The 27,422-nt window shown below is 47.7% G+C and overlaps 1 protein-coding gene across 2 annotated transcripts in view; it reads right to left on the bottom strand.

Moving 5' to 3' along the window:
* LOC116991952 (ras GTPase-activating protein nGAP-like) overlaps nt 1-15,736 on the bottom strand; it is a 40,975-nt gene extending 25,239 nt beyond the window's left edge. Inside the window, exons 1-3 of one of the 2 annotated variants that reach the window (XM_033050961.1) lie at nt 15,134-15,736; nt 8,414-8,553; nt 8,108-8,177 (exon numbers count right to left, since the gene is read on the bottom strand). In XM_033050961.1, the coding sequence (XP_032906852.1) occupies nt 8,108-8,177; nt 8,414-8,553; nt 15,134-15,620 (697 nt within the window). In that variant the 5' untranslated portion in view covers nt 15,621-15,736. Of the gene's footprint in view, nt 1-4,331; nt 4,481-8,107; nt 8,178-8,413; nt 8,554-15,133 lie in introns of those variants that run through there. The other variant, XM_033050962.1, reaches the window with a different exon arrangement.
* Nucleotides 15,737-27,422: the final 11,686 nt, after the last annotated feature.

Genomic DNA, 27,422 nt, shown 5'->3' with positions numbered 1-27,422 from the left:
TGCTAAGAGGATCAATGGTCCATTTAAGTTTACAATTAATGGTAGCCAGCAGGGTAACAATGGTCGATATGAACTCAACGGGCTTCATGGTGGCGCAGTGGTAGAGTTGCTGCCTTACAGTGTTAGTTTGATAATGACTACGGGTGCTGTCTGTATGGAGTTTGTACGTTATCCCTGTGACCGCGTGGGTTTTCTCCGGGTGCTCAGGTTTCCTCCCACACTCCAAAGACGTGCAGGTTTGTAGGTTAATTGGCAGTCAGTGGCAAATTGTCGCCCGTATGTACGATAGAATTCGGTACAGGTTAGCATGGGCTCAGTGGGCCGAATGGCCAGTTTCCACGCTGGATCCCGAAAACTAAAAAAACCTAAAGGATATAACACTTGGTGTGAAAATCTAGAACTAGGGGGCATAATTTCCGAGTGACATATTTCCAGTTTGACCACGTGGGTTTTCTCCGGGTGCTCCAGTTACCTTGCACATCCCACAATGTCCCTCCGTAAATTGACCCTAGTGTGCAGGGAGTGGATGCAAAAGTGGGATAACATAGAACCAGTGTGAACAGGTGGTCGGCATGGACTGGGTGGGCCAAAGGGCCTGTTTCCATGCTGTATCTCTAACATGCCCGGATGCAGCATAAAATAAATTCCAAATATAAATTAGAGGAACCACACTCCCTTCATTAAGAACTTCATCAAAACTCTATTTAGCATTCATCCAAACTGAGATCCCTTTGCCCCATCCAGTAACTTATAGGGTGACACAACAAGCTGGAGTAACTCAGCGGGACAGGCAGCATCTCTGGAGAGAAGGAATGGGTGACGTTTCGGGTCCACACCCTTCTTATGGGGTGATGTCCATTTCACTTGACACTATTGAAATCCAACACATTCACATGAACGTCATCTACCAGTTTCCAAATTACAACATTATTTATATTTATACTCATATTCGTGTAACACGCCTGGCGTTTCTCAGTCACTCTCAGTTGGTGGTACTGCCTGTGTCATACTAACTTCCACAAAAATAAAGCTCTGGACTCAGTAGTGCATTGGTTTCTGAGCAGTATTACAACAACCGAGATGATTGAGATAATGTGGCTTCCAGTTGCTCCACACTAGAAGGTTTCTGTGAAAAATATTGTCCGTTGCCTCATTTGTCATTTCTCCAAAGCCTTGTCAACGATCTTAAGGGATTGGACAGGCTAGATGCAGGAAAAATGTATCCCGTGTTGGGGGAGTCCAGAACCAGGGGTCACACAGTTTAAGAATAAGCAGTGGGCCATTTAGGAAACACTTTTACAGCCAGAGGGTTGTGAATCTGTTGAATTCTCTGCCACAGAAGGCAGTGGAGGCCAATTCACTAGATATGTTCAGGAGAGAGTTAGATATAGCTCTTAGGGCTAAGGGAATCAAGGGATATGGGGAGAAAGCAGGAACGGGTGCTGATTCTGGATGATCAGCCAAGATCTTATTGAATGGTGGTGCAGGCTCGATGGGCCGAATGGCCTATTCCTGCACCTATTTTCTATGTTTCCATGTTTCTATCTTCTCTCAAGGTTGGGTGGATGAATGAATGAATACGTTTATTGGCCAAGTATTCACATACAAGGAATTTGGCTTGGTGCTCCGCCCGCAAGTGACAACATGACATACAGTGACAGTTAGGAATGCCACATAAAACATTAAACATTAAGGATGCTCCACCTAAGAGAAATAGATGAGCTTCCAACCTTAAGATCTGGAGACAACCCTCTGACAAAGCTAAATTAAAAAGGAACTGAAAATGTTTCACAACCTCAAGACGTCTTAAGTATAGTCCCTGCTGCAATATTTGACCCAGCTCCCAGCAAGCTCCCACGAACAGCCAACAATTAATCATCACATCTCAATCGGGGTGAAGAAGGGTCCCAACCTGAAACGTCACTGTCTATGTCCTCCAGAGTTGCTGCCTAACCTGCTGTGTTACTCCAGCATTCTGTGCTCTATGCAAGACTCCAGCATCTGCAGTTCCTTGTGTCTCAAATTATTACATTTTACGTTGGCCCTTGTGAGATAAATATTGACCAAAGCAGCGAAATTAAATTCCCTATTCGTCTTTGAAGCTCCATTCATCTGCACCCACCTGAGAGATAGGTGTTAAAATGATGCCCCACTGTTGTCCCCAATGGAGTTAGACAATAGACAATAGGTGCAGGAGTAGGCCAGCACCAAGTTACGAGATGATCCCAAGAAAGTGGGATGAGGATATTTCTAAGGCAGAGACAGATGGATTTTTTGATTACTAGTTGCTCCATCTCCCAGAACAGATCAAACCCAAAATGGAATCCGAGAACCAATTGATTATGAACAGGATTTAAATCCATTGGTTTAGTCGGCAAAGGGAAGTAACTTTGTTTTATACATGATTCCTCCTAATTTAATGTTGTTATTTGTTTTGCTCACAATATTCTGTTGTGCTGCAGCAAGCAAGAGTTTCATTGTCCTATCTGGGACACATGACAATAAATTCTCTTGACTTGACGACTTGTTTTTGAAGGCATAGAGAGAAATACAGCACAGAAACGGGCCCTTCGGCCCGCCGAGTTCTCACTGCCCATCAATCAACCTACGGTAGACAAAAATGCTGGGACTGTTCAGTCTGAAGAAGGGTTTCGGCCCGTTGCCTACTTCCTTCGCTCCATAAATGCTGCTGCACCCGCTGAGTTTCTCCAGCACTTTTGTCCACCTTCGATTTTCCAGCATCTGCAGTTCCTTCTTATACACTCATCCTAGGCTAACCCCCCATTTTTCCTTCTCCCCACCATCTCAATAAATCCCATTGGATTCCACCACTTGCCTACACCTGAGAAGCAATTCAGGACAATTAACCTACCAACCTAGCCTACTTAGGACAGACACGGAAATGTGGAGCAACTCAGCGGGTCAGGCAGCATCTCTGGAGAAAAGGAATAGGTGACGTTTCTGGTCGAGACCCTTCTTCAGTCTAGGGGGGATGTGGGAGGAAACTGGAGTATCCCAGGGGAATCCACATGGTCACGGGGAGACACAATATGTCCTATCAGGGACACATGACAATAAACTCACTTGAACTTGAACTTGAACAAGAGATGCTGCAGATGCTGCAAGCTGCAGCAACCAACAATCCGTTGGAGGACCTTTAGAGATACAGCACGGAAATAGGCCCTTCGGCCCACTGAGTCCTTGCGGACTAGCGATCACCCCATACACTAGCACTATTCTACACACTGGGGGCATTTTACAATTGTACATAAGCCAAGTCAACCATCTCACCTGTTGTACAGTTGAATAATAACTCATTATCCCTTTACTTTGTTTTCTTTCAAGTTAATCAGATTGACAGCTGATTAAAACATATCGTAAAGGCGGCAGGAGCCTTCTAAAGCCTGACGCAATGGTTATGGTACTGTATTTGTCACATGTACCATAGAAACATAGAATATAAGTGTAGGGGTAGGCCATTCGGCCCTTCGAGCCAGCACCACCATTCAATACGATCATGGCTGAAATCAGTACCCCGTTCCTGCTTTCTCCCCATATCCCTTGATTCCCATTAGCCCTAAGAGCCATATCTAACTCTCTCTTGAAAACATCCAGTGAATTAGCCTTCACTGACTTCTGTGGCAGAGAATTCCACAGATTCACAACTCTCTGGGTGAAAAGGCTTTTCCTCATCTCAGTCCCAAATGGCCGACCCCTTATTTTCAAATTGCAACCCTTGGTACAGTGAAATTCATTTTTGTATGGAGTTCTGTACAAGTATTTTTTCATACATAGGATGGTGGGTGTATGGAGCAAGCTGCCAGAGGAGGTTGTTGAGGCAGGGACTATCCAAACAACTAAGAAATAGTTAGACAGGTACATGGATAGGATGGGTTTGGAAGGATATGAGCCAAACGCGGGCGGGTGTGACTAGTGTACCTGGGACATGTTGGCCGGTGTGGGCAAGTTGGGTCGTACGGCCTGTTTCCACACTGTATCACTCTGTAAGTATCACTATACATAAGCACTTAAGATACATATTGGGTAGACACAAAAAGCTGGAATAACTCAGCGGGACAGGCAGAGAGAGGGAATGGGTGGCGTTTTGGGTTGAGACTCTTCTTCAGTCTGAAGAACATCACCCATTCCTTCTCTCCAGATATGCTGCCTGTCCCGCTGAGTTACGGCAGCTTTTGGTGTCTATCATTAGTTAAAAACCAGCATCTGCAGTTCCTTCCTACTCATACATAGTAGATAAGCCTCTCAGATACAGTACTATGCTTCAGTAGTGTATGGTTTGGAGATAGTCGGAACGCAGGTTGTTCTCTTACCTTGATGTGCCCCACACACTAGCCAGGTCTTCACACCCATTTCACCTCCTCCTCCTCACTTGGAGGACCCCCAACTTCCTTGGTCTGTCCTGCTGCCTCCGATAGCAGTGGTGTCACTTTAGTTGCCCTTCACTCTGCAAGAGCCGGGTCATTCCCCTAGGACAGGGGCAGCTCCAGCACTACACTGCCTCTCACACACCAGAGTGCTGGGGTGACAATTTGGGTTTCAGCACCAACACCCATCCCCTCCGGTCAGGTGACCTCCACGGTTTGATTGCGAGGAAAGATTCTGCCTCAGACCTCGGTTTTTTTTTTTCACGATCAGCGTTGCTTCCTGTCAGCAGAAGTACGCCTCACAGGCAGCAGCAAAATTTCCCTTGATTCTTAAAGAGATTAAGGTTTGCTTCTTAGATTCACACCAGGTCCGTGCCCAACACCTCAATGCGGAAATCCCAGGAGTCGTTTGCCCCAGTGATAGGTGTCCCCCCCCCCTCCCACTCCCAAAGTCTTCTTGATTACTACGGGTGTCAGGGGTTATGGGGAGAAGGCAGGAGAATGGGGTTAAGAGGGAGAGATAGATCAGCCATGGAGTAGCCTTGATGGGCCGAATGGCCTAATTCTGCTCCTATCACTTATGAACATAAAGATCTTTCCCTTCTGAAATGTGAATCTACATCCACTGACCCTTTATTTTTTTTGCAATTTCACATTCACAGAGGCCACTCGCTGAGTTGACAGGTAGAAGCAGGCCCTTCAGCCCTTTTCATGCTGTCCCACTATCAGGGCGACTTATGACCCACCCATCTTTGTGTGGGAAGGAACTGCAGTTGCTGGTTTAAACTGGAGACTGGAGTCTGAAGAAGGGTCTCGACCTGAAACGTCACCAATTCCTTCTCTCCAGAGATGCTGCCTGTCCTGCTGAGTTACTCCAGCGTTTTGTTTCCACCCACCCATCTTTGTCCCACATTCCTCAATATTTCTGGTAAGTAAAAAATTATCAAGTCAACAATATCACGTCATTTAGTTCGGGGTGGGAGATTGCAACCTTCACGTGGTCCGCCCTGTTTCGACGAATGCAATCAACCCGGCGTGCACAAACAAATAAGATTATATAGAACAAGTTGTCATACAACTTTAGGCTGTGCACGCCATACGCAAGAAGAAGAAGTCTTTAGTTTGTTGAGTTTAGAGATAGAGTGTGGAAACAGGCCCTTCGGCCCACTGAATCCCTGCCGACCATTGGCCCCCGTACACAAACACTGCCCTGCACACATATCCTACATGCTAGGGACAATTTACATTCATACCAAGCCAATTGACCTACAAACCTGTATCTTTGGAGTGTGGGAGGAAACCGGAGATCCCGGAGAAAACCCAAGCTGGTCACGGGGAGAATGTACAAACTCCGTACAGACAGCAGCTGGAGTCAGGATCGAACCTGGGTCTCCGGTGCTGTACCGCTGTGCCACACAACAGCAGTGTGGGGCTGACTTCACCAGAGGGACAGCAGGGGTTTAAGAAGGCATCCCACCACCACCATCTCAAGGACAACTGGGATTGCTCAATAAACGCTGGCCTTGCCAAAGACAAACCACATCCGTGGATAAAAAAAAATAAAAAACAGCATAAACTGCTTCCTGCCACCTCTTACAGGTTTTTTTCTGCTTTCTGAAAAGCTCTAATCATTTCCTGCTCACCACAACTACCTTTATTAATCTCGCCAATCGAGCCGTTTAGAAATAAGGCCAACAAACCACATCTGCCTGAAACCAGACAGAGACCAACGATGTTGGGGGAGCTGCAGCAGGGAACATTTTCCACAGCGCGCTGTTGGATTGCAAACAGCGGGGATACTAGTGGTTCACTGCTCCGCTCTGACAGAAATTAGTCACCCTCGTAAACCCGTCTCAGTGTTTCAGTTACAAAAGTGTTTCAGTTGCAAATTCCAGCCTGTGAATGCAAAGCAGAACAAAAGACAGCCAACCATGTCATCTCTGGGTGCCCGCTCTACCACCCACCAAACGGAGCTGTGTCAGGGCCCGGCAGACATTGACGCCAACAGACACATCAACCTGGCTGCACAACACCCGGCTTGAGATCTAACTATTCCTTTGGTTTATGTTTCATTCGCAAGAAGAAGAAGAAGTTACAAAACATAATCAAAAAGTTGCAAAAGGAAGCATTCGTGGCTGTACTGCACCATACACTACTCATAGGTTCGTAAGTCCACTTGACCTGGTCTTGCCTTCAGTGGAACCTTACCTTCAGTAAGGTTCTTGCACCTTAGTGGAAACATCTCATGTTTTTATAACCTTCATCAGGTCACCCTTCTTAGTATAGAGACACAGCGCGGAAACAGGCCCTTCGGCCCACCTAGTCCGGACCGACCACCGACCCCCGCACATTAACACTACCCAACACACACACACACAAGGGACAATTTACATTCATACCAAGCCAATTAACCTACAAACCTGTACGTCTTTGGAGTGTGGGAGGAAACCGGAGATCCCGGAGAAAACCCACCACGCAGGTCAGGGGGAGAGCGTACAAACTCCGTACAGACAGCACCCGTAGTTGGGATCGAACCCGGGTCTCCGGCGCTGTAAAGCAGCGACTCTACCGCTGCGCCACCGTGCCGCCAGTCTCAAAAAATGAGACTTATTTCTTTCAGAAAGAAAGCAAGGTGATGGGAACCCATTGGTTCAATGTCTCATGGAAATCACCTGCTGGACAAAGTACGAACTGCAAGTCGAGTTGCTGCACATCCTGGTGGATGCTTTACAGTCCTGCCGGACCAGTCCTTTTATTCGTTGCTACCTTCTGGCCCGTAGGTAGGCGCTCACAACGTCCAGCTAGTGAGCTACTTTTGAATTATTGGCAACAATTCCTGCCTTCTAGTGCCAGAGACCCGGGTTCGATCCTGACCACGGGTGCTGTCTGTGACAGGTTCCTGACAACGTAATTACGGACCTTGACTACGGGTGCTGTCTGTGTGGAGTTTGCATGTTCTCCCTGTGACCACATGGGTTTTCTCCGGGTGCTCTGGTTTCCTCCTACACTCCATCGACGTACAGGCAAAATTGTAAATTGTCCCTAGTTTAACTGGTCATCCGTGGCGTTGGGGTGAGGAGTGAGGGGAGAGAGGGAGGTGTTTGGGATGGGGGGGGGGGGGAGGGGAGTGTTGGGGTGAGAAAGGGGCTTGAGCTGAGGAGTGAAGGAGCAGGGGCTTGGGATGGTTTGAGTGAACGAGGGGTCAGGCAAGGTTTGAGGAGAGGCAGTGGTTGGGGTGAGGTTTGGGGGAAGGGAGGGGTTTGGAGCAAGGGAGGAATTGGGTGACAGAGGGGTCTGGGGTGAGGGAGTGGTTTGAGGTGAGGAGAGGGTTGGGATGAGGGAGAAGTTCGGGGTGGGGAGAGGGAGGGTGATTTGGGGTGAGGGAGGGTTTTGGGTCGGAGGGGTTTGAGGTGAGGGTGGGGTTCGGGTTTGGGACAGGTTTGGGTGAAGGAGGCATTGGTGTGAGGGAGTGGATGGGGTACGGTAGCGGTTTGTGGTGAGGAGTGAGGGAAGGGGACGGGGCAAGGAAGGGGCTTGAGTGACGGTGAACTTTGGGTGAAGGAGGCTTTGGGGTGAGAGAGTTCGATTTGGTTGAGGTTTGGGGTGAGGGGTGGATTTGTGGTGGGGGGTGGGTTTGGGGCGAGGTGTGGATATGGGGGGTGGGTTTGGGTGAAGGAGGCTTTTGGCTGAAGGTGGTGCTTCATGGAGGAGGTAGAACTTACCCCAGGGGTGTGAGGGGGTGAAGCTGACCTCCGACATTGAGCTGCCGGTCCGGAGCCGAGACCTGTAGTTCTGTAACCAGAAACATTTACTTTAGACTTTAGAGATACAGCATGGAAACAGGCCCTTCAGCCCATCAAGTCCACACAGACCTGCGATCCCCCTTATGGGGAGAAGGCAGGTAAATGGGGTAGAGATGGGAAGATAGATCCGCTGTGATCGAATGGCGGAGTAGTCTTGATGGGCCGAATGGCCTAATTCTCCGAGAACTTATGCACTTATGAATGAACAGTAAGATGACCTGTTACCTCATCGTCCCGAGACATCAGCAGGAGTTGACCATCGACCAGCGTGCAGTTGTTGACGTCCCAGACTGGCACTCTAGCAGAAGGCACCAACGAAATGGGAGGAGATTGGCTGGAGCCCTCCACCCCTGCCTCAACTTCATCTGTTGAAACAAATGGGAAGAACCATCAGGACCTTAGCTTAGTTTAGCGACACAGTACGGAAGCTCTATCTATCTGATAGACAGGGTAGACAGTCAGAACCTTTTTCCTATTTTCCTAGAGGGCACAGCTTTAAGGTGAGAGGGGCAAAGTTTAAAGGGGATGTGCAGGGCAAGTGTTTACACAGAGGGTGGTGGGTGCATGGAACGTACTGCCAGGGGTGGTGGTGGAGGCAGATACGATAGTGGTGTTTAAGACAGGCACATGGATATGCAGGGAATGGAGGGATACGGATTACATGCAGGCAGAGGAGATTAGGTTAACTTGGCATCATGTACGGCACGGAAATTGTGGGCCGAAGGGCCTGTGCTGTACTGTACTGTTCTACTGAGGATTGACACAAAAAGCTGGAGTAACTCAGCGGGACAGGCAGCATCTCTGGAGAGAAGGAATGGGTGACGTTTTGGGTCGAGACCCTTCTTCACCCGAAACGTCACCCATTCCTTCTCTCCAGAGATGCTGCCTGTCCCGCTGAGTTACTCCCAACATTTTGTCTCTACCACACGGAAGCTTTGAGTACATGTTAAGGTGAGGAACTATTTAGAGAAGAAGGGAGAGTTTCCTCAATATACTCACTAATATTAGTTTAAGAAAGAACTGCAGATGCTGGACTACTTGAGTATGAAGAAGGGTCTCGACCCGAAACGTCGCCAATTCCTTCTCTCCATAGATGCTTCCTCCCCCGCTTAGTTTCTCCAGCATTTTTTGTCTACCTTTAATATTAGTTTAGCTTAGTTCAGAGATGCAGCGTGGAAACAGGCCTTTCAGCCCACCGGGTCCACGCCGACCAGCGATCCCCGCACACAAACACTATCCTACACACACTGGGGATAATTTTATATTTATACCAAGCAATTAACTTACAGACATGTATGTCTTTGGACTGTGGGAGGAAACAGAAGATCTGGGAGAAAACCCACGCGGTTACGGGGAGAACGTACAAACTCCGTACATACAAGCACCAGTAGTCGGGATCGAACCTGGGCCTCTGGTGCTGTTAGTGCTGTAAGGCAGCAACTCTACCACTGTGTCACCCTGTACAATGTAAATAATGTAAATAACGTAACTGCAGTGGCCTCCATAATATTTGGGACAAGGACCCATCATTTATTTATTTATTAACACAAAGTGCGGGAGTAACTCAGCGGGTCAGGCAGCATCCCCGGAGAACATGTGTAGGAAGGAACTGCAGATGTTGGTTCACACCGAGGATAGACATAAAATGCCAGAGTAACTCAGTGGGACAGACAGTATCTCTGGAGAGAGGGGAATGGGTGACCTATTGGGCGAGATCCTTCTTCAGACCAGGTCTTGACACGAAAAGTCACCCATTCCTTCTCTCCGGAGAACATGAATGAGCCAAGTTTTGGGTCGGGACTCTTTGAGTTGTTCGAACACTGTTGATTGACTCTGACAATGGAGGAGGCCTAGGACAGAAAGTCTGAGGAAGGGTCTCGACCCGGAACATCATCTATTCCTTTTCTCCGGAGATGTCGTCTGGCCCGCTGAGTTACTCCGGCTTTTTGTGTCTATCTCTGATTGAAATCAAAGGTTTGTTTAAGATAGGGTACACAAAATTGCTGGGGAAACTCAGCAGGTGCAGCAGCATCTATGGAGCGAAGGAAATAGGCGACGTTTCGGGCCGAAACCCTTCTTCAGACTGATCAATGTTTAAGATAGTTGGGGATGATGCTGCTGTGCCTATGTGACTGGCGCATCGCGTACTCTCAATTCTGGCAACACTCCGGTTTCCTGCCACTCAGTGTGGTACAGACAGGAAGACAACTAAAGGTGCACAATGGATGACTCACTTCCTGTTCCACATTCTCAACCGTCAAGTGTGGGTTACCAACCTCAACATACGACGTGGCGAAAGACCAAGGATGTCGGCAGTCTCCGTGAAGTTTAAGCTCACATTTATTGTCACATGCACCAATTGGTGCAGAGAGCTTTGAGTTACCATGCAGCCACATGAATAAAAAGAACACAACACACAATAAGTAAGTAATTATTGGCCAAGTATTCACATACAAGGAATTTGCCTTGGTGCTCCGCCCACGTAACAACTTGACATAAAATAGAGTTTAACATGAACATCCACCACAGTGGAATCAATGTTTCCCACTGTGATGGAAGGCGATAAAATCCAGTCATCTTCCTCTGGGTCTTTGAACCCTCCCCAGTCACCGCTACGGACGGCCCAATGTACTAGCCCTCTCGCTGTGACGATCGAAACTCCGGCGTCGGAATGGAACACACCCTGTGGCTTGTAGTTTCCTAAATCGGCCGCTTCCTACCGGAGAGCGATAGGAAGAGCAGCATCCCATCCTCCATGGAAGAACGCAGTCCAATAATTCAATGATTGTCTACCTTTTGTGCATTTTTGTCCACCTTCGATTTTCCAGCATCTGCAGTTCCTTCTTTAACAATTCAATGGCTCACTGGTCCAATAATTCCATGGCTCAATGTGGCTTTTATATGTGCAAAGTGCTAACACACAGTGAAATTATGTTTCTTACAAGCAGAACAGTAGAGTGTTGCCATACCCCTGATCCCCAATTAGCTAGTGTACAGAAATAATCTACTGAGCCCCCATGCAAGAGGCACCATGTTTTGGCGCCATTTTCAAAGTCCAGTCCATGCACCAGTTCTTATGAGCGGTGCCTGTTCCAGGCAAGTCCCAGGCTATTGTGGGCCTTCAGCCTTTTTCTTGCATGGATGCCACATCCCTCTCCTCGTCCGATCAGGAGAGCATGGATGACCAGACACCAGTTCACTCTCCTTTCCTCTCCTCGCTCCTCACCCATCAATTCTATCATCATCACCGACTCCATCCTCCACCACGGTCTCTGGTCCTCGGGGGATGACTGCTCCATCACGTTGTCAGGTCACTCTTGCCTCACTGGTCACATCCTTTGTTGCACCTGTAGCCCAGTCCATCACACAGACCAGACATCTCACTATTAACTCCATCTACATTTCACGCTGCCTCAGAGAATAAGCCATCATAATCAACAACTTATCCCATTCCAGTCATTCCTTCTTCTCCCTGCTCCCATTGGCAGAAGGACAAAGCTTGACAGCATGAACCAAAAGACTCAGGGACTGTTTCTTCCCCTCTCTTATCAGACTTCAGAATGGTACTTCCATAAGATAGGATACTGGCTGATTCATCATGATCCCATTGTAAGACAAACTTGTAGGTTTTTATTGTGTGGGAGGAAACCGGAGAAGGGTCTCGACCCGAAACGTCACCCATTCCTTCTCTCCAGAGATGCTGCCTGTCCCGCTGAGTTACTCCAGCATTTTGTGTCTATCTTCAACCTAAAACAACCTGGAGTATTGCGTGCAGTTTTGGTCTCCTAATTTGAGGAAGGACATCCTTGTGATTGAGGCAGTCCAGCGTAGGTTCACGAGATTGATCCCTGGGATGGCGGGACTGTCATATGAGGAAAGATTGAAAAGACTAGGCTTGTATTCACTGGAGTTTAGAAGGATGAAGGGACGTCTTATAGAAACATATAAAATTATAAAAGGACTGGACAAGCTAGATGCAGGAAAAATGTTCCCAATGTTGGGCGAGTCCAGAACCAGGGTCACAGTCTGAGAATAAAGGGGAGGTCATTTAAGACTAAGGTGAGAAAAAACTTTTTCACCCAGAGATTTGTGAATTTGTGGAATTCCCTGCCACAGGGGGCAGTGGAGGACAAATCACTGGATGGATTTAAGAGAGAGTTAGATAGAGCTCTAGGGGCTAGTGGAGTCAAGGGATATGGGGAGAAGGCAGGCATGGGTTATTGATTGGGGAAAATCAGCCATGATCACAATGAATGGCGGTGCTGGCTCGAAGGGCTGAATGGCCTCCTCCTGCACCTATTTTCTATGTTTCTATGTAACATTAACTCTGCTTCTCTCTCCATAGATGCCACCTGACTCCAGCACTTCTTTCTTGCCCAGATCTTTCCCAGATCTGCCAGACAGGTTGTCGGGGGATCCAGCTACATGTATGTATTTCTTTTTGTGAGCTGCTGCTACTTTGATCTACCTGCTCCTCACGTGACAGAGTTATCAGAGGCTCAACCAAGCTTCAGAACAAATTGACAATGGAATCTCTTCAACCGGAAGCGTGTGGGAAGTTGTTCAATTTGCAGAGCAGAATATTTTGCACTGTGGTCATTTGAGAAGCCCTGAGGTAATAATGTTGCTTATCTTTGCATTTCTTTTCTCTTGATTAGCTCTTCCCCACTTTGCTTCTTGCCTGTAAGCTTCCCACAACCTGTTAGTAATTCACGGGCTTCTCTCCCCATCAGGCACTCATTCCCACCGAAGATAGACACTATGTTTTTTTAAACATCTATCTATCTATATATCCATCTATCTATCTATCTTTTCTATATATATATAATAAAGACAGAGAGAGAGGGAGAGGGAGTGAGAGAGAGACAGTTAGAGAGAGAGAGACATAGAGAGGGACAGAGAGAGAGAGAGAGAGGCAGAGAGAGGGAGAGAGAGAGACAGAGAGAGGGAGAGACAGAGAGAGGGAGAGACAGAGAGAGGGAGAAGAGAGAGGAGAGAGTTAGAGACCGATAGAGGGAGAGACGGAGAGAGGGAGAGACAGGAGGAGAGGAGAGAGAGGTAGAGACGAGAGAGAGTTAAGGAGCAGCTAGAGACCGTTAGGGAGCGGTTATAGGGTTAGAGGGCGTGGTGCGGTTGTCGCGGTAGATTTCGAGCGAGTCGCGCGTTCGGGAGTTCGAGCGATCTCGGTTTCGCGGGGTGTTGAGCGCGGGTCGCGGGTTGTCGCGAGGTTCCGCCAGGTGCGCGCGCGCTCTCTCTAGTTGCGCGTTCGCGCGCCGCTCTATCTCATCGTTAGAGAGAGAGAGACATCCACACATACGTACATGTAAAACAAACTGTAACTGTGCAAAAAGTGAATGAATGCCCCCAAGTCTATGTAGTTCAGAACTTATTTGGAGGTTGTAGTGTTTAATGGTTTAACGTGGGGAGAATAGGTAGCAGGGAAAGTTAATGGGGAATAAATTGCTCTGTGGGCTGGCATTACATGTCCAAGTTGGAATGTTTTGGAGTTGAAGGAGAGTGCAGACGTATAAAACAAACACCTGAAGATGGTCACCAGAGATGCTGCCTGAGCTGCTGAGTTACTCCAGCATTTTGTGTCTATCTTCGTTTTAAACCAGCACCTGCAGTTCCTTCAGTATGAACATTGATTTCTCTAACTTCAAGTAACCCTTGCATCCCGTCCCTCCCCCATCCTAGTCATTGTACTAGTTTCATTGTCGTCCTGTTGAGTTTCACTGTCTGTATAACTTGTTATCGCCCTCCCCACAGCCAACAATGGACCATTGTGGGCTCTACCCTTACTCAATCATCGTTGCCGGTTGCATATCTTGCATTCATTTGTTCCAGGCACCTTCTATATCTCTCGTTTCCCTCTCCCCTGATTCTCAGTCTGAAGAAGGGTCTCGAACCAAAACGTCACCTATTCCTTTTCTCCAGAGATGCTGCCTTTTCCTCTGGACTTGGGTATAAACCAGCATCTACAGTTCCTTCCTACACATCCCTGGAGGCAAACAGATGATCTAGTCGTATTTTCGGCGCTATCCGTGGGAGCTAGCTGTGAACATATTGGCAGCTTTGCTTCTTATACCACAACAGTGACTACACCTCAAATGATCATTGTGAACATAGACACAAAATGCTGGAGTCACTCAGCGGATGAGGCAGCATCTCTGGAGAGAAGGAGGAATGGGCGATTTTTCGGGTCGAGACTTTGATCATTGTGAAGCTGTGTGTCGGGGGAAAAACAAATAAATTACAGCCACTTTCTGAATATGACTTTCACACTTTGATCCTTATCATATTTTAAGCAAATATTCGGCCTCTCTGATTTCCTGAAGTTTCTAATTTAGCTTTAGGTGCGAAATTGTCTATATTGTACAAACAGACAGAATATATTGGCTGTACGTGTAGGAAGGAACTGCAGCTTTATACCGAAGATAGACACAAAACGCTGGAGTAACTCAGCGGGACAGGCAGCATCTCTGGAGAGAAGGATTGGGTGACGTTTCGGGCCGAGACCCTTCATCAGACTGAGAGTCAGGGGAGAGGGAAATATGGATGGGTGAGGTGTGAAAACGAGAGATCAGAGGGGAAGAAGGTCAAGGAAAATGTTGTTAGGTGAAGCTGACAGACAACGAGGTGTTCGGTGTAAAATCCAATCAGTAGGACAGTCACGCTGGTTGGAGAACTTGGAAGGGGGAGGGATAGAGAGAGAGGGAAAGCAAGGGTTACTTGAAGTTAGAGATGTCAATGCTCATATCACTGGGTTGTAAGCTGCCCAGGCAAAATATGAGGTGCTGTTCCTCCAATATTCCCTTCATCAGTCACTGTGACCCCACCCGCCAAGAAAATAGTTTCCTCCTGCCAAGAATTTTGAATCCACCTGCCGCAGAATTCCCAAATCAAAATCCTTCCGGCAGCAACACAGAGCTTGCAACAACGTACCTTGGTGAGACGGCACCTGCATGGGTTCCTGGAGAGAACGTTTCCTGGACAGGCGATTGGAGACCGAGGTCAGGAAACTCCGGATCCTTTCGGCCGAGTCCGACTTCACCTTCCGCAGGTTCCGCCCCGGACCTCTCACCGACTTGGCCGGCTCGGTCTTCTTGGAGAGCTGGTCCTTCTTGCCTTGGGCTTCATCCTTGGATGGTTGTTCCTGCTGGGAACTCCTCGTACCCTCGGGGTCAGAGGCCATCTCCTCCTGACCCTCCTGCACGGGAGCCTCTGCACCTTGAGCATCCTCCTTCAAGTCCCCTTCATCTGCCCTCTCCTCCCCTCCATCGTCCTCCTCCTCCTCCTTGCACCTCTTGGCATTCTGTTTGGTGCCTGTAAACCACTTGTAGGCCTTTAGCCTGGCTTTAGACTGGCTCTCTGCTGGCTGCTTGTCGGTCTGGTCCGTAGCAGGGACAGGTGAAGCCTCCTCATCTTCCATCACCAGGCACTGGGCAAGGAGGGAGGTCTAGGTATCTTCTGCTCAGAGGACCCTTGACACTCGACAACTGAAACCACTGCCGCGTTGAGAGTGCTTGATTTCTTAGCCGATGCCTGTGCCTGTGCGTGCGTGTGGGTTGGGGTTTTTTTTTTAGGTGTTTTGATAGTACATCTGTCACAGAGGAAGAAGGGGAGGGTGCTCTGGCGTGAAGGACACCAATCACACACAACGCCCTGATGTCAATGTAAACCACAAGGTCACACGGGGAGAAGATTCAAAAGACTGTTTTCTTTTAAACCTAAATGTCACATCTGCCTTCCCCCTTCCCCCAAGTCAGTCACAAACCTCTTTCAAAGAAGAGCCACCGTTTTCAGGCCTTGTGCGTCAGGCTTCTTCCCTGGGAGAACATTCCATCCTTAGAGTTCAAGAGTCAAGAATGTGTTATTGTCATGTGTCCCAGATAGGACAATGACATTCTTGCTTGCTGCAGCACAACAGAATATGTAAACATAGTACACAAAAAAAAGTTCATTGTGTATATATACAATAGACAATAGACAATAGGTGCAGGAGTAGGCCATTTGGCCCTTCGAGCCAACGCCGCCATTCAATGTGATCATGGCTGATCATCCCCAATCAGTACCCCGTTCCTACCTTCTCCCCATATCCCCTGACCGCTATTTATAAGAGCCCTGTCTAGCTCTCTCTTGAAAGCATCCAGAGAACCTGCCTCCACCACCCTCTAAATTATGCAGACATAATTGGTTGAGGTGTTTAGAGATACAGATACAATGTGGAAACAGGCCCTTCAGCCCACCAGCGATCGCCCCGCATACTAACTCTATCCTACACACATTAGGAACAATTTTACAATCTTACCGAAGCCAATTAACCTACAAACCTGTACGTCTTTAAAGTGTGGGAGGAAACCAAAGCACCCGGAGAAAACCCACGCGTGTCACGGGGAGAACGTGCAAACTCCGTACCGACAGGACCCGTAGTCGGGATCGAACCTGGGTCTCTGGCGCTGTAAGGCACCGTGCCGCCCAAAGATTTTCAGAGGGAAGAGATCTGCTCCTTACCTCTCCCCACTGCACATCTCAGCACAGTGAATCATCTCCATCGATCCCCACCCCTCTTCTGCACCCTCTCCAAAGGATGACATTGTGGGGGGTTTTCCCCAGTGTACTTGCGTTTCCCTCCCACATTCCAACTGCCCAACAGCGATAGGAACGGAAGGTTAATTGTAAATTGACCCTGGTGTATACAGATGGTCCAGGAATGCACTTGCCCCCAGACTAGTATCATACCCCTGACTGATGAGCTACAGGAAGCAGGTGACGGCAATCGTGCCTCATCTTCCCCAGCAATCCGGTTTTGCATTTAATTTGGGTCACACTGTGGCTCAGCAGTAGAGTTGCTGCCTTACAGCGCTAGAGACCAGGGTCCGATCTTGACCATGGGTGCTGTCTATACGGAATTTGTCAATTGTAAATATGGAGAGGAGGCGGTTGCCCACCTCTTTGCAGAGAGTCTGGAGAGGTCTGGAGAGGTCTGCAAGGGTCCCTGTCACTATTTATTCCGAACAGCTCCGTCACAAAGGACTCTGTGATTTACGGACTGTTCCCAGGGACGCATTCAGAGACTGGCATCGAGAGCTGCTGGAAGGTCATCAACTTGGTGAAAGACGCTCTTTGGTCTGCCCGAGTGTTGTTGACCACCCAGCGGAGCGAGATGTCCGTCGGGGAATGTTACCAACTGGCCCGCTGCAGACTGCAGGAGAACGTGCTGAGGGACGCACTGAAGCTCGGTGCAGCCAACGCCAAGGCACAGTCTAGGGTCCTTCTGCTGCTGGACATGGGGGCAGGGTGTGGTGGAGACACCCCTCAAAAATAAGGGAAGGGATCCCACGCCAGTGGGCCACATGAGTGGCAAGGGTGGGGGATAAATTTGTGAAATTTGAGCAATGTATGTAGACTGCATTGACCAATTTGTAAAACCTCCATAAATGTCGGATGAATTTTTTGCACGGTTCATGTATTGTATATATTTATTACCTGAATAAAGTCTCCCTGCAGCCACGCGGGTTTTCTCCGGGATCTCCGGTTTCCTCCCACACTCCAAAGACGTGCAGGGTTTGTAGTTTAATTGGCTTTGGTAAAGTATCCCTAGTGTGTGTGTGTGTAGGATAGTGCTAGTGTCTGGTGATTGCTAGTCATGGGGACTCGGTGGGCCGAAGGGCCTGTTTCTGCGCTGGATCTCCAACCTTAAAAACTAACTCCGAAAATGTAGCCCACGCAGTGTTAATGAAAACAGGAGATCGCTCAGTACATGACTAAAACATTCAATGTGGTGATATTTTTATTATTAATTTCTAAAAGTGTTGCTCGTTGGGATATGTACTGTTTAATTTTGGTTTAGGTCTATTATTGTCACGAGTGTCGAAGTAAAGTGAAAAACTTTATGTTGCCTGCTCTCCAAACAGCTCAGTTATATCATTGATAAATACACTCAAGTCAAAGTGCATGGTCAGGAAAGCTTTGTAGACAATGAAAAGGACATTGAGGGGTTTGTGCATGGTGCAGGAATCTGGCACATAATTGCAGAAGGTAGCAGGGAAGGCAAATAGACTGTTACCCTTAAGGGGCTGTCCCACTGTGGCAACCTAATTGGCGAGTTTAGAAGAGTTTAGAAAAGTTTGAAAAAATGTCATGTTGAAAACCTCCTTCGACTATGTAGAAGACCAGCTACGACTAACTTCGGGAAAACTGGACACCGAATAGTGGAGAGTGAAGACCACCTCCTTCAATCTCCTTCAACCTCCTTCGACTATGTTGAAGACTATCTAAGACTACCTTCGACCTACTACGACCTACTTCGACTAAACCTACGAGTAAAAAAATATATAGACTTTTCCCATGGAGACCTTTTTTTACTCGCGGGCATTTTCCAGCATGTTGGACCACTCTCGAGCATGAAGGAGAGTTACAAAGACCTCCTAGGACCTCGTGTCGACCATGCTGCGAGTATGAGTCGAAGGCAAACTCTTCTACACTCGCCAATTAGGTCGCCGCAGTGGGACAGCCCCTTTATTTCCAGAGAATTGGGAGTATAAAGGCAGGTAATCTTAATGCAACTGACCAAGGTATTAGTACGACCACATTTGACGTACATGTGACCAATTTTAGTTCCTATTTTTTGAGGAAAGAGATTGTGACACAAGAAACTACAGATGTGGATATCTTGAGCAAGAGACAAAGGGAAGGGTAGCTGGAGAAACTGGCCCTCATATGAGGTTTGTTTAGCTTACAATATAAAAACAGGGATGTATTGATGAGGCTTTATAAGGCACTGGTCAGACCACATTAGGAATATAGTGTCCAGTTTTGTGTCCCATATTTGAGGAGTGATGTGCTAGCATTAGAGCCATTTATCCTGCAAATGAATTTATACATATGACATATAAGTACAGAAAACACAAATAAATTAACTTTCATGCTATTTGATTTACTTCTTAACATATACTGCACACTGAAAAATAGATAAACAGCTCACAGAGGTGGGACAAGTGAGTGATAGAGCACAAAAAGGTCTCCTCAGCCCCATCAAGCAACCATTTACACTAATCCTACAGTGCATGAACTGCCTATAGAATTTGTAGGAAAGAACTGCAGATACTGGTTTACACCAAATAATCATGGCTGAGGGAGGAGATAGGCTCAAAAATGCTGGAGTAACTCAGCGGGACGGGCAGCACCTCTGGAGAGAAGGAATTGGTGACGTTTCGGGTTGAGACCCTTCGTCAGAGTGAGAGTCAGGGAAGACTAGATAGCATGCAACAAAAAAATGTCACTGTGCCTCGGTACAGGTGAGAATAAACTAAACTAACAAAGAAACAAAGTTAAAAAAAACAGGTGCAGGAGTAGGCCATTCAGCCCTTTGAGCCAGCACCACCATTCAATATGATCATGGCTGATCATCACTGAACAGAGGGAAACGGGATATGGAAGGGTACAAGTTCAAGTTCAAGTTCAAGTGAGTTTATTGTCATGTGTCCCTGTATAGGACAATGAAATTCTTGCTTTGCTTAAGCACACAGAAAATAGTAGGCATTTACTACAAAACAGATAAATGTGTCCATATACCATGATATAAATATATACACACATGAATAAATAAACTGGTAGTGCAAATAACAGAAAGTGGTTGCTAATAATCAGAGTTTTGTCCGAGCCAGGTTTAATAGCCTGATGGCTGTGGGGAAGTAGCTATTCATGTAAGGTGTGAAAAGAACCAATCAAAACTGAATATAAGTTCAACACAAGTTTCTAATCAAGGTATATTCCAGGTCATCTATTTTTAGGTATATTCTGTCTTTCCAAAGAAGAGTTATTTTTCATAAAGGCGCCATTTCCTAAAAGGTTGTTAGGAACAACTTGATGTAAACTAACTTTTCGGATGTATGTCACGACACTGCATCAGTTTGAGGCATTTATTTGATTGTAGAACCTTGCCCTGAAAAGAATAACAACTCAGGTGGCACAGTGGTGCAGCGGTAAGCCTACTACTCTACAGCGCCAGAGATCTGGGTTCCATCCTGACTACAGGTGCTGTATTTTCTCCACGTGACCAGTGTTGGTTTTCTCCGAGATCTTCCGTTTCCTCCCACACTCTAGTGTTTTTTTTATATAGATAGAAAGAGAGAGAAAGAGAAAAAAAGAATTACAAATGTCAAAAAAGAGAAAAAGTGGAATGAATTACTAATAATACGTCATTGGAGATAGGTTCGTGAATTATAAAGTATAACTTTTCATCTAATCCTGAGTTCAAGCTTCAGTTGGGTTTTCGTGCTGGGCCAGTCTATCCCTTCAAATAGTTAATGAATGGAGCCCATATTTTAACAAAATGTTCTTGTTTGTTCATTAAGAGAAGTCTATTTCTTTCTAGATGTAGGGTCTCTGACATTTCCACAATCCACATTTTAATTGTGGGGGTTATAGGGCCTTTCCAAAATTTAATATTAATTTTTTCCCAGTTATTATACTGTAGTCGAGGATGTTTTTTTGGCTTGTTGTGAGTGTTAAACTTTGTTCTGATATTCCAAGTATTATTATCTCAGGCTTGTAGGTTAATTAACTTGGTGTAAATGTAAAAAATTGTCCCTAGTGTGTGTAGGATAGTGTTCATGTGCGGGGATCGCTGGCCGGCGCAGACTCGGGGGTCCGAATGGCCTGTTTCCGCGCTGTATCTCTAAACTAAACTGCGGCAGTAAACTTGCAAGGTATTTTGACTGGCGAAACGTTCTCCTTGATCTGCTGACGTCATATTTTCACACTAAGTCTTTCACTTCTGCTTTCAGTAATTCACAGGCTCTCCCCCTCTCTCTCTCTCTCTCTCGTTCTCTGTGCCGGTCTCAGTTCCACTCGCTAGGCCTGCATGGTTGTCAAGGACTGCAGCATAGCACAACAAGCTCTGCTTTGTCCTTCTTTCCATTCTTCAGATTCTTCCTTGTCAGCTGGCATTTGCCCGGTGATATTGTGTCCATGTGGTAATGCATCGCAGGCATTCATTTCCACTCTTCCTATTTACTCGCAAGCTTCTTAGAAATAAATTTATATATTGTAGCCCTGCCTGGTTTGATCTTTAGATAGACACAAAATACTGGAGAGAAGGAATGGGTGATGTTTCGGGTCGAGACCCTTCTTCAGACCTTTACCTCTATTCCTTCCATTTCCATTTCAAATGCAAAATAATTTGTCTGTTTTAATTTCAGATTTCCAAAATCTGCAGGTATTTTTTTTTTTGAATGATTGAAAGATACAGCATTGAATCAGGCCCTTCGGCCCACTGCACCCATCGATCACCCGTTCACACTAGTTCTGTGTCATCTCACTTCCGCATCCACTCCCTGCACACTAGGGGCGTATTTACCGGGCCCAGTTAAGGGCCTGTCCCACTTTCCCGAGTTATTCACGAATTCTCGCCACTTATTCACGAATTCTCCCGAATTTTCAAACTCGCAGAATGCTCGTAACAAGTCCATGGGAGGCCGTGGATATATCGTAGCGGCTCGTTATGCCAGCTGTAGATACTCGGGGCTATTTTTTTTACTTGTGCACATTTTTCATCATGAAAAAACGTCCCGACTTACCTGATGCCCCGAGTACCTACGACTGGCATTACGAGCCGCTACGATATATCCACGGACTCCTACGTGGATAAAATATATATGATATAACTACAATCAGCCCCTTTAATCGGCTTAATCTGTTGAATCTGCTCATATGGCAAACCCATTCAAGATATTTGAATAAGAAAATCCTTATTTTCAAAATTAATAGCTGCAATTACGTTGTCCATGCAGATCCTTCAGAGCCATTATTCTCAATTTAGTTGAGCTAATGTATGCATACATTTTATCATTTTCAATTCTTATACAGACATATTAAGAGTTATGGCACTACAGGGACTCATTTCATGATAATTCAATATTATTATAATGTTTTCAACAATTATAATCAAGTTGTGGATTTAATCATTCGAGTAATTTGTTTATAAAAGTTCCAGAGTCTGAAGAAGGGTCCCGACCAGAAACGTCACCTATCCGTGTTCTCCAGAGATGCTGCCGGACCCGCTGAGTTACTCCAGCACTTTGTGTCCATTTGTGTAAACCAGCGTCTGCAGTTCCTTGTTTCTACACCTTCATGCCCTACTGGCCACTTTCATGCCATCTATCTGAAGTATTGTGGGTGAACATAGAATGCAGAACAGTACTGCGCAGGTACTCAGAGCCCGCTGAGTTAATCCAGCATTTTGGAAACAGAGGTGCAGGAGTAGGCCAATCGGCCCTTCGAGCCATTCAATATCATCATGGCTGATCATCCAAAATCAGTACTTTTCCCCATATCCCTTGATTCTGTTAGCCCTAAGGGCTGCATCTAACTGTTTTGTGTCAATTTTGTGTCTATTTCCCAGAGTATTATAAAGGACATTTCCCACCCCGGACACTCCCTGTTTGAACTGTTACCGTCAGGCAGACGGTACAGATCTACAAGGACAAGGACAAACAGACTTAAAAACAGTTTTTACCCCACTGCTATAAAGGCACGAAATGTAGCCGCCAAGGAACGCAGGGGCGATACATACTAAGAGACTGTGAAATCGACAGAAGGATGTAGGGCTGGGTGTTTATGCGTGCTATTTTTATGATATTTATTTTAGTTGTTTATCTCTTTTTTTAAATATTTTACCTTGTATGTATCGTTAGCTTTTAGAAATGTTTGAATGGTGCACTGACTGGCTGACATTTTACAATTTCGTTGTACATGGTTCATGTTACAATGACAATAAAGAAACTATTCTATTCTATTCTATTCTATTTCCAGAAGACACTGTTTATTACTAACACAAAAAAACTTATAAGAACACAATTTGTCGTGGCTTGCATCATCCAATTTATCAGCCCTGATAATCAAATTTCCAATACTCAGTGATGTGGAAACGATGGATTGAATGATTTCCTGTTTCCTTTGAATACTTAATAATTCTTACCTTTCCCTGTCTTTGCTGCTGTTGTTACATTAAACGTTTTGTTTATTTTGTAGCAGATCTATCTGAGATTGAAGTGGCAATGTTGCCATTTCTTCATTCAATATTGGCAAGAAGACAAAGAAGAGAAAGAGTCTCATAAGTTAGCCAAGAGATGTTATATTTACATTACTGGTCCAATGTTTGCATTGCTCACAAACACAGTCTGAGAATGTTTTAAATTAGTTTAAAGGGGCTGTCCCACTTGGGCGACCTAATCCGCGAGTTCTGGTGAGTTTGCCCACGACTCATACTCGCAGCATGGTCGACACGAGGTCTTCGTAACTCTCCTTCGTGCTCGAGAGTGGTCTCCGCGTACTCGAGGCCTCAGCTAGGTCGCAGCGTTTTTTTAAATATGAGGGCAGCATGCGTCTTTTTCAGGATGGACGATGACAGCGATGTCAACACTTGAAACAAGATGGACACGAAAGAAGAAGCACTGAGGGCGGCACGGTGGCGCAGCAGTAGACCTGCTGCATCACAGTGCCAGAGACCCCGGTTCAATCCTGACTGTGGGTGCTGTCTGTGCGGAGTTTGTACGTTCTCCCTGTGACTGCCTGGGTTTTCTCTGGCTGCAACAGTTTCCTCGCTCACTCCAAAGACATCCAGGTTTGCAGTTTAATTGACCTTGGTAAAATTGTAAATTGTCCCTAGTGTGTAGGATAGTGCTACTGACCAGTGGGGTGATCGCTGGTCAGTGTGGATTCAGTGGGCCGAAAGACTTGTTTGCACGCTGTATCTCTAAATTATAAATCTAATGTTCCTGCAACTACTTTTAAAAATGAATTAATTATAGGTGTTATTTTTGTTAAACTGCCTTTATTTTACACTGGAACAATCTGCCTTGATGAACATATGTCTGAAGGTGGCAGCAAAGATTCAAATATGCAAACAGACTAACACAATATGCTGGAGTAACTTAGAGCATCAGAGAAATTGATATGTCGTGTTTCTGGTCCCGACCCGAAACGTCGCCTCTCAATTCCCTCCAAAGATGCCGCCTGACTCGTTGAGTTCCTTTGCACTTTGTTTTTTTTGTAAGCCTGATCTGCAGTTCTTTATTTCTTCATGTTTGCTTTGTTGGGATGAAAACCTGGGATGGATTTATTGCAAAGGCAACTGCACTATCCTATCACCAACTAGTGAATGGTCCTGACCTACTATCTACCTCATTGGAGACCATTAGACTATCTTTATCTGTTGGACTCAACTGGACTTCATCTTGACTAAATGTTATTCCCTTTATCCTGTATCCGTACACTGTGAACGGCTTGGTTGTCATCATGTATTGTCTTTCTACTGACTGGATAACTCATAACAAAAGAGCTTTTCACTGTACCTCGGTACACGTGACAATAATAAACCAAACTAAACATGATCTTCAAATTAGGATCCCGACCCGAAATGTCACCTATCCATGTTCTCCTGAGATGCTACCTGCTGGGTTACACAAGCATTTTGTGTCTTTTTTGTAAACCTACATTTGCAGTTCCTTATTTCATAACATCATAAAGTTCTAGGAGAAGAATTAAGCGTTTCGGCCCATCTAGCCTACTCTGTTATTCAATTATGGCTGATCTATCTTTCCCTCACAACCCCATTCTCCTGCCTTCTCCCTATAACCCCTGACACCTGAACTAATCAAGAATTTGTCAATCTCCACCTTAAAAATATACAATGACTTGTCAACCACAGCCTTCTGTGGCAATGAATTCCACAGAATCACCACCCTCTGACTAAAAAAATTGCTCCTCATCTCCTTTGTGCTTTCTTTGGTGAGATAGGAACCTGGGTTTGAAGTATCATTGAATCAATGAGCATTAAGTTTGATTTATCTAGAACACATTTAAACAAGTGTAAAATACATTTGAATTCAGTGTAAATTTAATGTAAAGCTCTATAAACCATTGGGGAAGATAGACACCAAAACGGGACAGGCAGCATCTCTGGAGAGAAGGAATGGGTGACATTTTGGGTCGTGGCCTTTTTCTGACTAGTATGGGTAAAAGGGAAATGAGACTATATATGCAATAATAAAGAGATAAACAACAATGAATGAAAGATGTGCAAAAAAAGTAACTAGTATGAAGAAGGGTCTCAACCAGAAACGTCACCCATTCCTCTCCAGAGATGCTGCCTGTCCTGCTGAGTTATTCCAGCTTTTGTGTCTATATTCAGTTCAAACCAGCATTCTACATATTCCTTCCTACACATAATACACATATTCCTTCCTACAAAGGTAGACAAAAATGTTGGAGAAACTCAGCTGGTGAGGCAGCATCTATGGAGTGAAGAAATAAAATATGTGATGTTTCGGGTCGTGACACTTCTTCAGACTAAATTCAGATTAAATTCAGACTAAACTTCATATTCCTTCCAACCCATATTTGTAGTGAAACTATTTACTTACCTGTGCTATACTGCTGGTGATATTTAGTGTCATAGCCTCTATAAGGAGGCAGGTGCTTTACCTGTGGCCCAGTGACAACCTGTTGGCTCAGGTGGGCGGTGGCCGGGCATCCTGGGAGATGTAGGCAGTGCGCAGCCGCGAACGAGCAATCGCACTACAACTCCCAGAGGGCAGTGGGCGCCCCTCTGCTCCAGCGACCGCAGCGCATCCTGGGAGATGTAGGCAGTGCGCAGCCGCGAACGAGCAATCGCACTACAACTCCCAGAGGGCAGTGGGCGCCCCTCTGCTCCAGCGACCGCGGCGCATCCTGGGAGATGTAGGCAGTGCGCAGCCGCCATTAGCAATCGCACTACAACTCCCAGAGGGCATAGGGCGGGCTCGACGCAGGCGCAGTCACGCCCATCGAGCACCGTTGGCGTTAAAACCAAACGACGCCCCCCCCCCAACCCCTGGGGTTGACCCCCCCCTGACCCTGACCCTGACCCTGTCCCTGTCCCCCCACAAGAGTGAGTCTCTTCCTTCCTCTCCCTCCCCCCTCATCCCTCCCCCCTCCCCCCCCCCCTCATCCCCCCCATCATCCCCCCTCATCCCCCCCATCATCCCCCCTCATCCCCCCATCATCCCCCCTCATCCCCCCCATCATCCCCCCTCATCCCCCCCATCATCCCCCTCATCCCCCTCATCCCCCCCATCATCCCCCCTCATCCCCCCCATCATCCCCCCTCATCCCCCCTCATCCCCCCATCATCCCCCCTCATCCCCCCTCATCCCCCCCCATCATCCCTCCCCCCTCATCCCCCCCCTCATCCCCCCCCTCATCCCCCCCCTCATCCCTCCCCCCTCCCCCCCCCCTCATCCCCCCCATCATCCCTCCCCCCTCATCCCCCCCCTCATCCCCCCCCTCATCCCCCCTCATCCCCCCCATCATCCCCCCTCATCCCCCCATCATCCCCCCTCATCCCCCCTCATCCCCCCCCCATCATCCCTCCCCCCCTCCATCCCCCCCCCCCCCTCCCCCTCATCCCCCCCCTCATCCCCCCCTCATCACCCCCCAATCCTCCCATCCCCCCCCCTCCCCCCCCCCACCTCCCCCTCCCCCCCTCCTCCCCCCCCTCATCCCCCCCACTCACCCCCCCATCCATCCCCCCATCCCCCCCTCCCACATCCCCCCCCATCCCCCCCCTCATTCCCCTCCCCCCCCTCATCCCCCCCCCCCCCCTCCCCCCTCCCCCCCTCAATCCCCCCCCTCATCCCCCCCCTCATCCCCCCTCTCCCCCCTCATCCCCCCCTCCCCCCCCTCATCCTCCCCCCCCCTCATCCTCTCCCCCCCCCCCCTCCCCCCCCCCCTCATCCTCCCCTCCTCATACCCCCCCTCATCCCCCCCATCCTCCCTCCCCCCTCATCCCCCTCCTCATCCCTCCCCCCCTCCCCCCCACTCATCCCCCCTCATCTCCCCCCTCCTCCATCCCCCCCTCCTCCCCCCCCCTCATCCCTCCCATCCCCCCCCCCCATCCCTCCCCCTCCCTCCCCCCCCTCCCCCCCCCCTCCTCCCCCCCCCTCCTCCCCCCCCCTCCCCCCCCTCTCCTCCCCCTCCCTCCCTCCCCCCCTCCTCCCCCCTCATCCCCCCCCCTCATCCCCCCCCTCCTCCCCCCCCCCCCTCCCCCCTCACCTCCCCCCCTCCCCCCCCCCCTCCCCTCCCCCCCCCCCTCCCCCCCCCCCCCCCCCCTCCCCCCCCTCATCCTCCCCCCCCCTCCCCTCCTCTCCCCCCCCCCCCCCTCCCTCCCCCCCATCCCCCCCCCTCCCCC

Source organism: Amblyraja radiata, chromosome 35, assembly GCF_010909765.2.
Source record: "Amblyraja radiata isolate CabotCenter1 chromosome 35, sAmbRad1.1.pri, whole genome shotgun sequence".
Lineage (NCBI taxonomy): Eukaryota > Metazoa > Chordata > Chondrichthyes > Rajiformes > Rajidae > Amblyraja > Amblyraja radiata.
The sequence above is the reverse complement of the archived record's forward strand: the minus strand, read 5'-3'. Positions and strand labels throughout refer to the sequence as shown.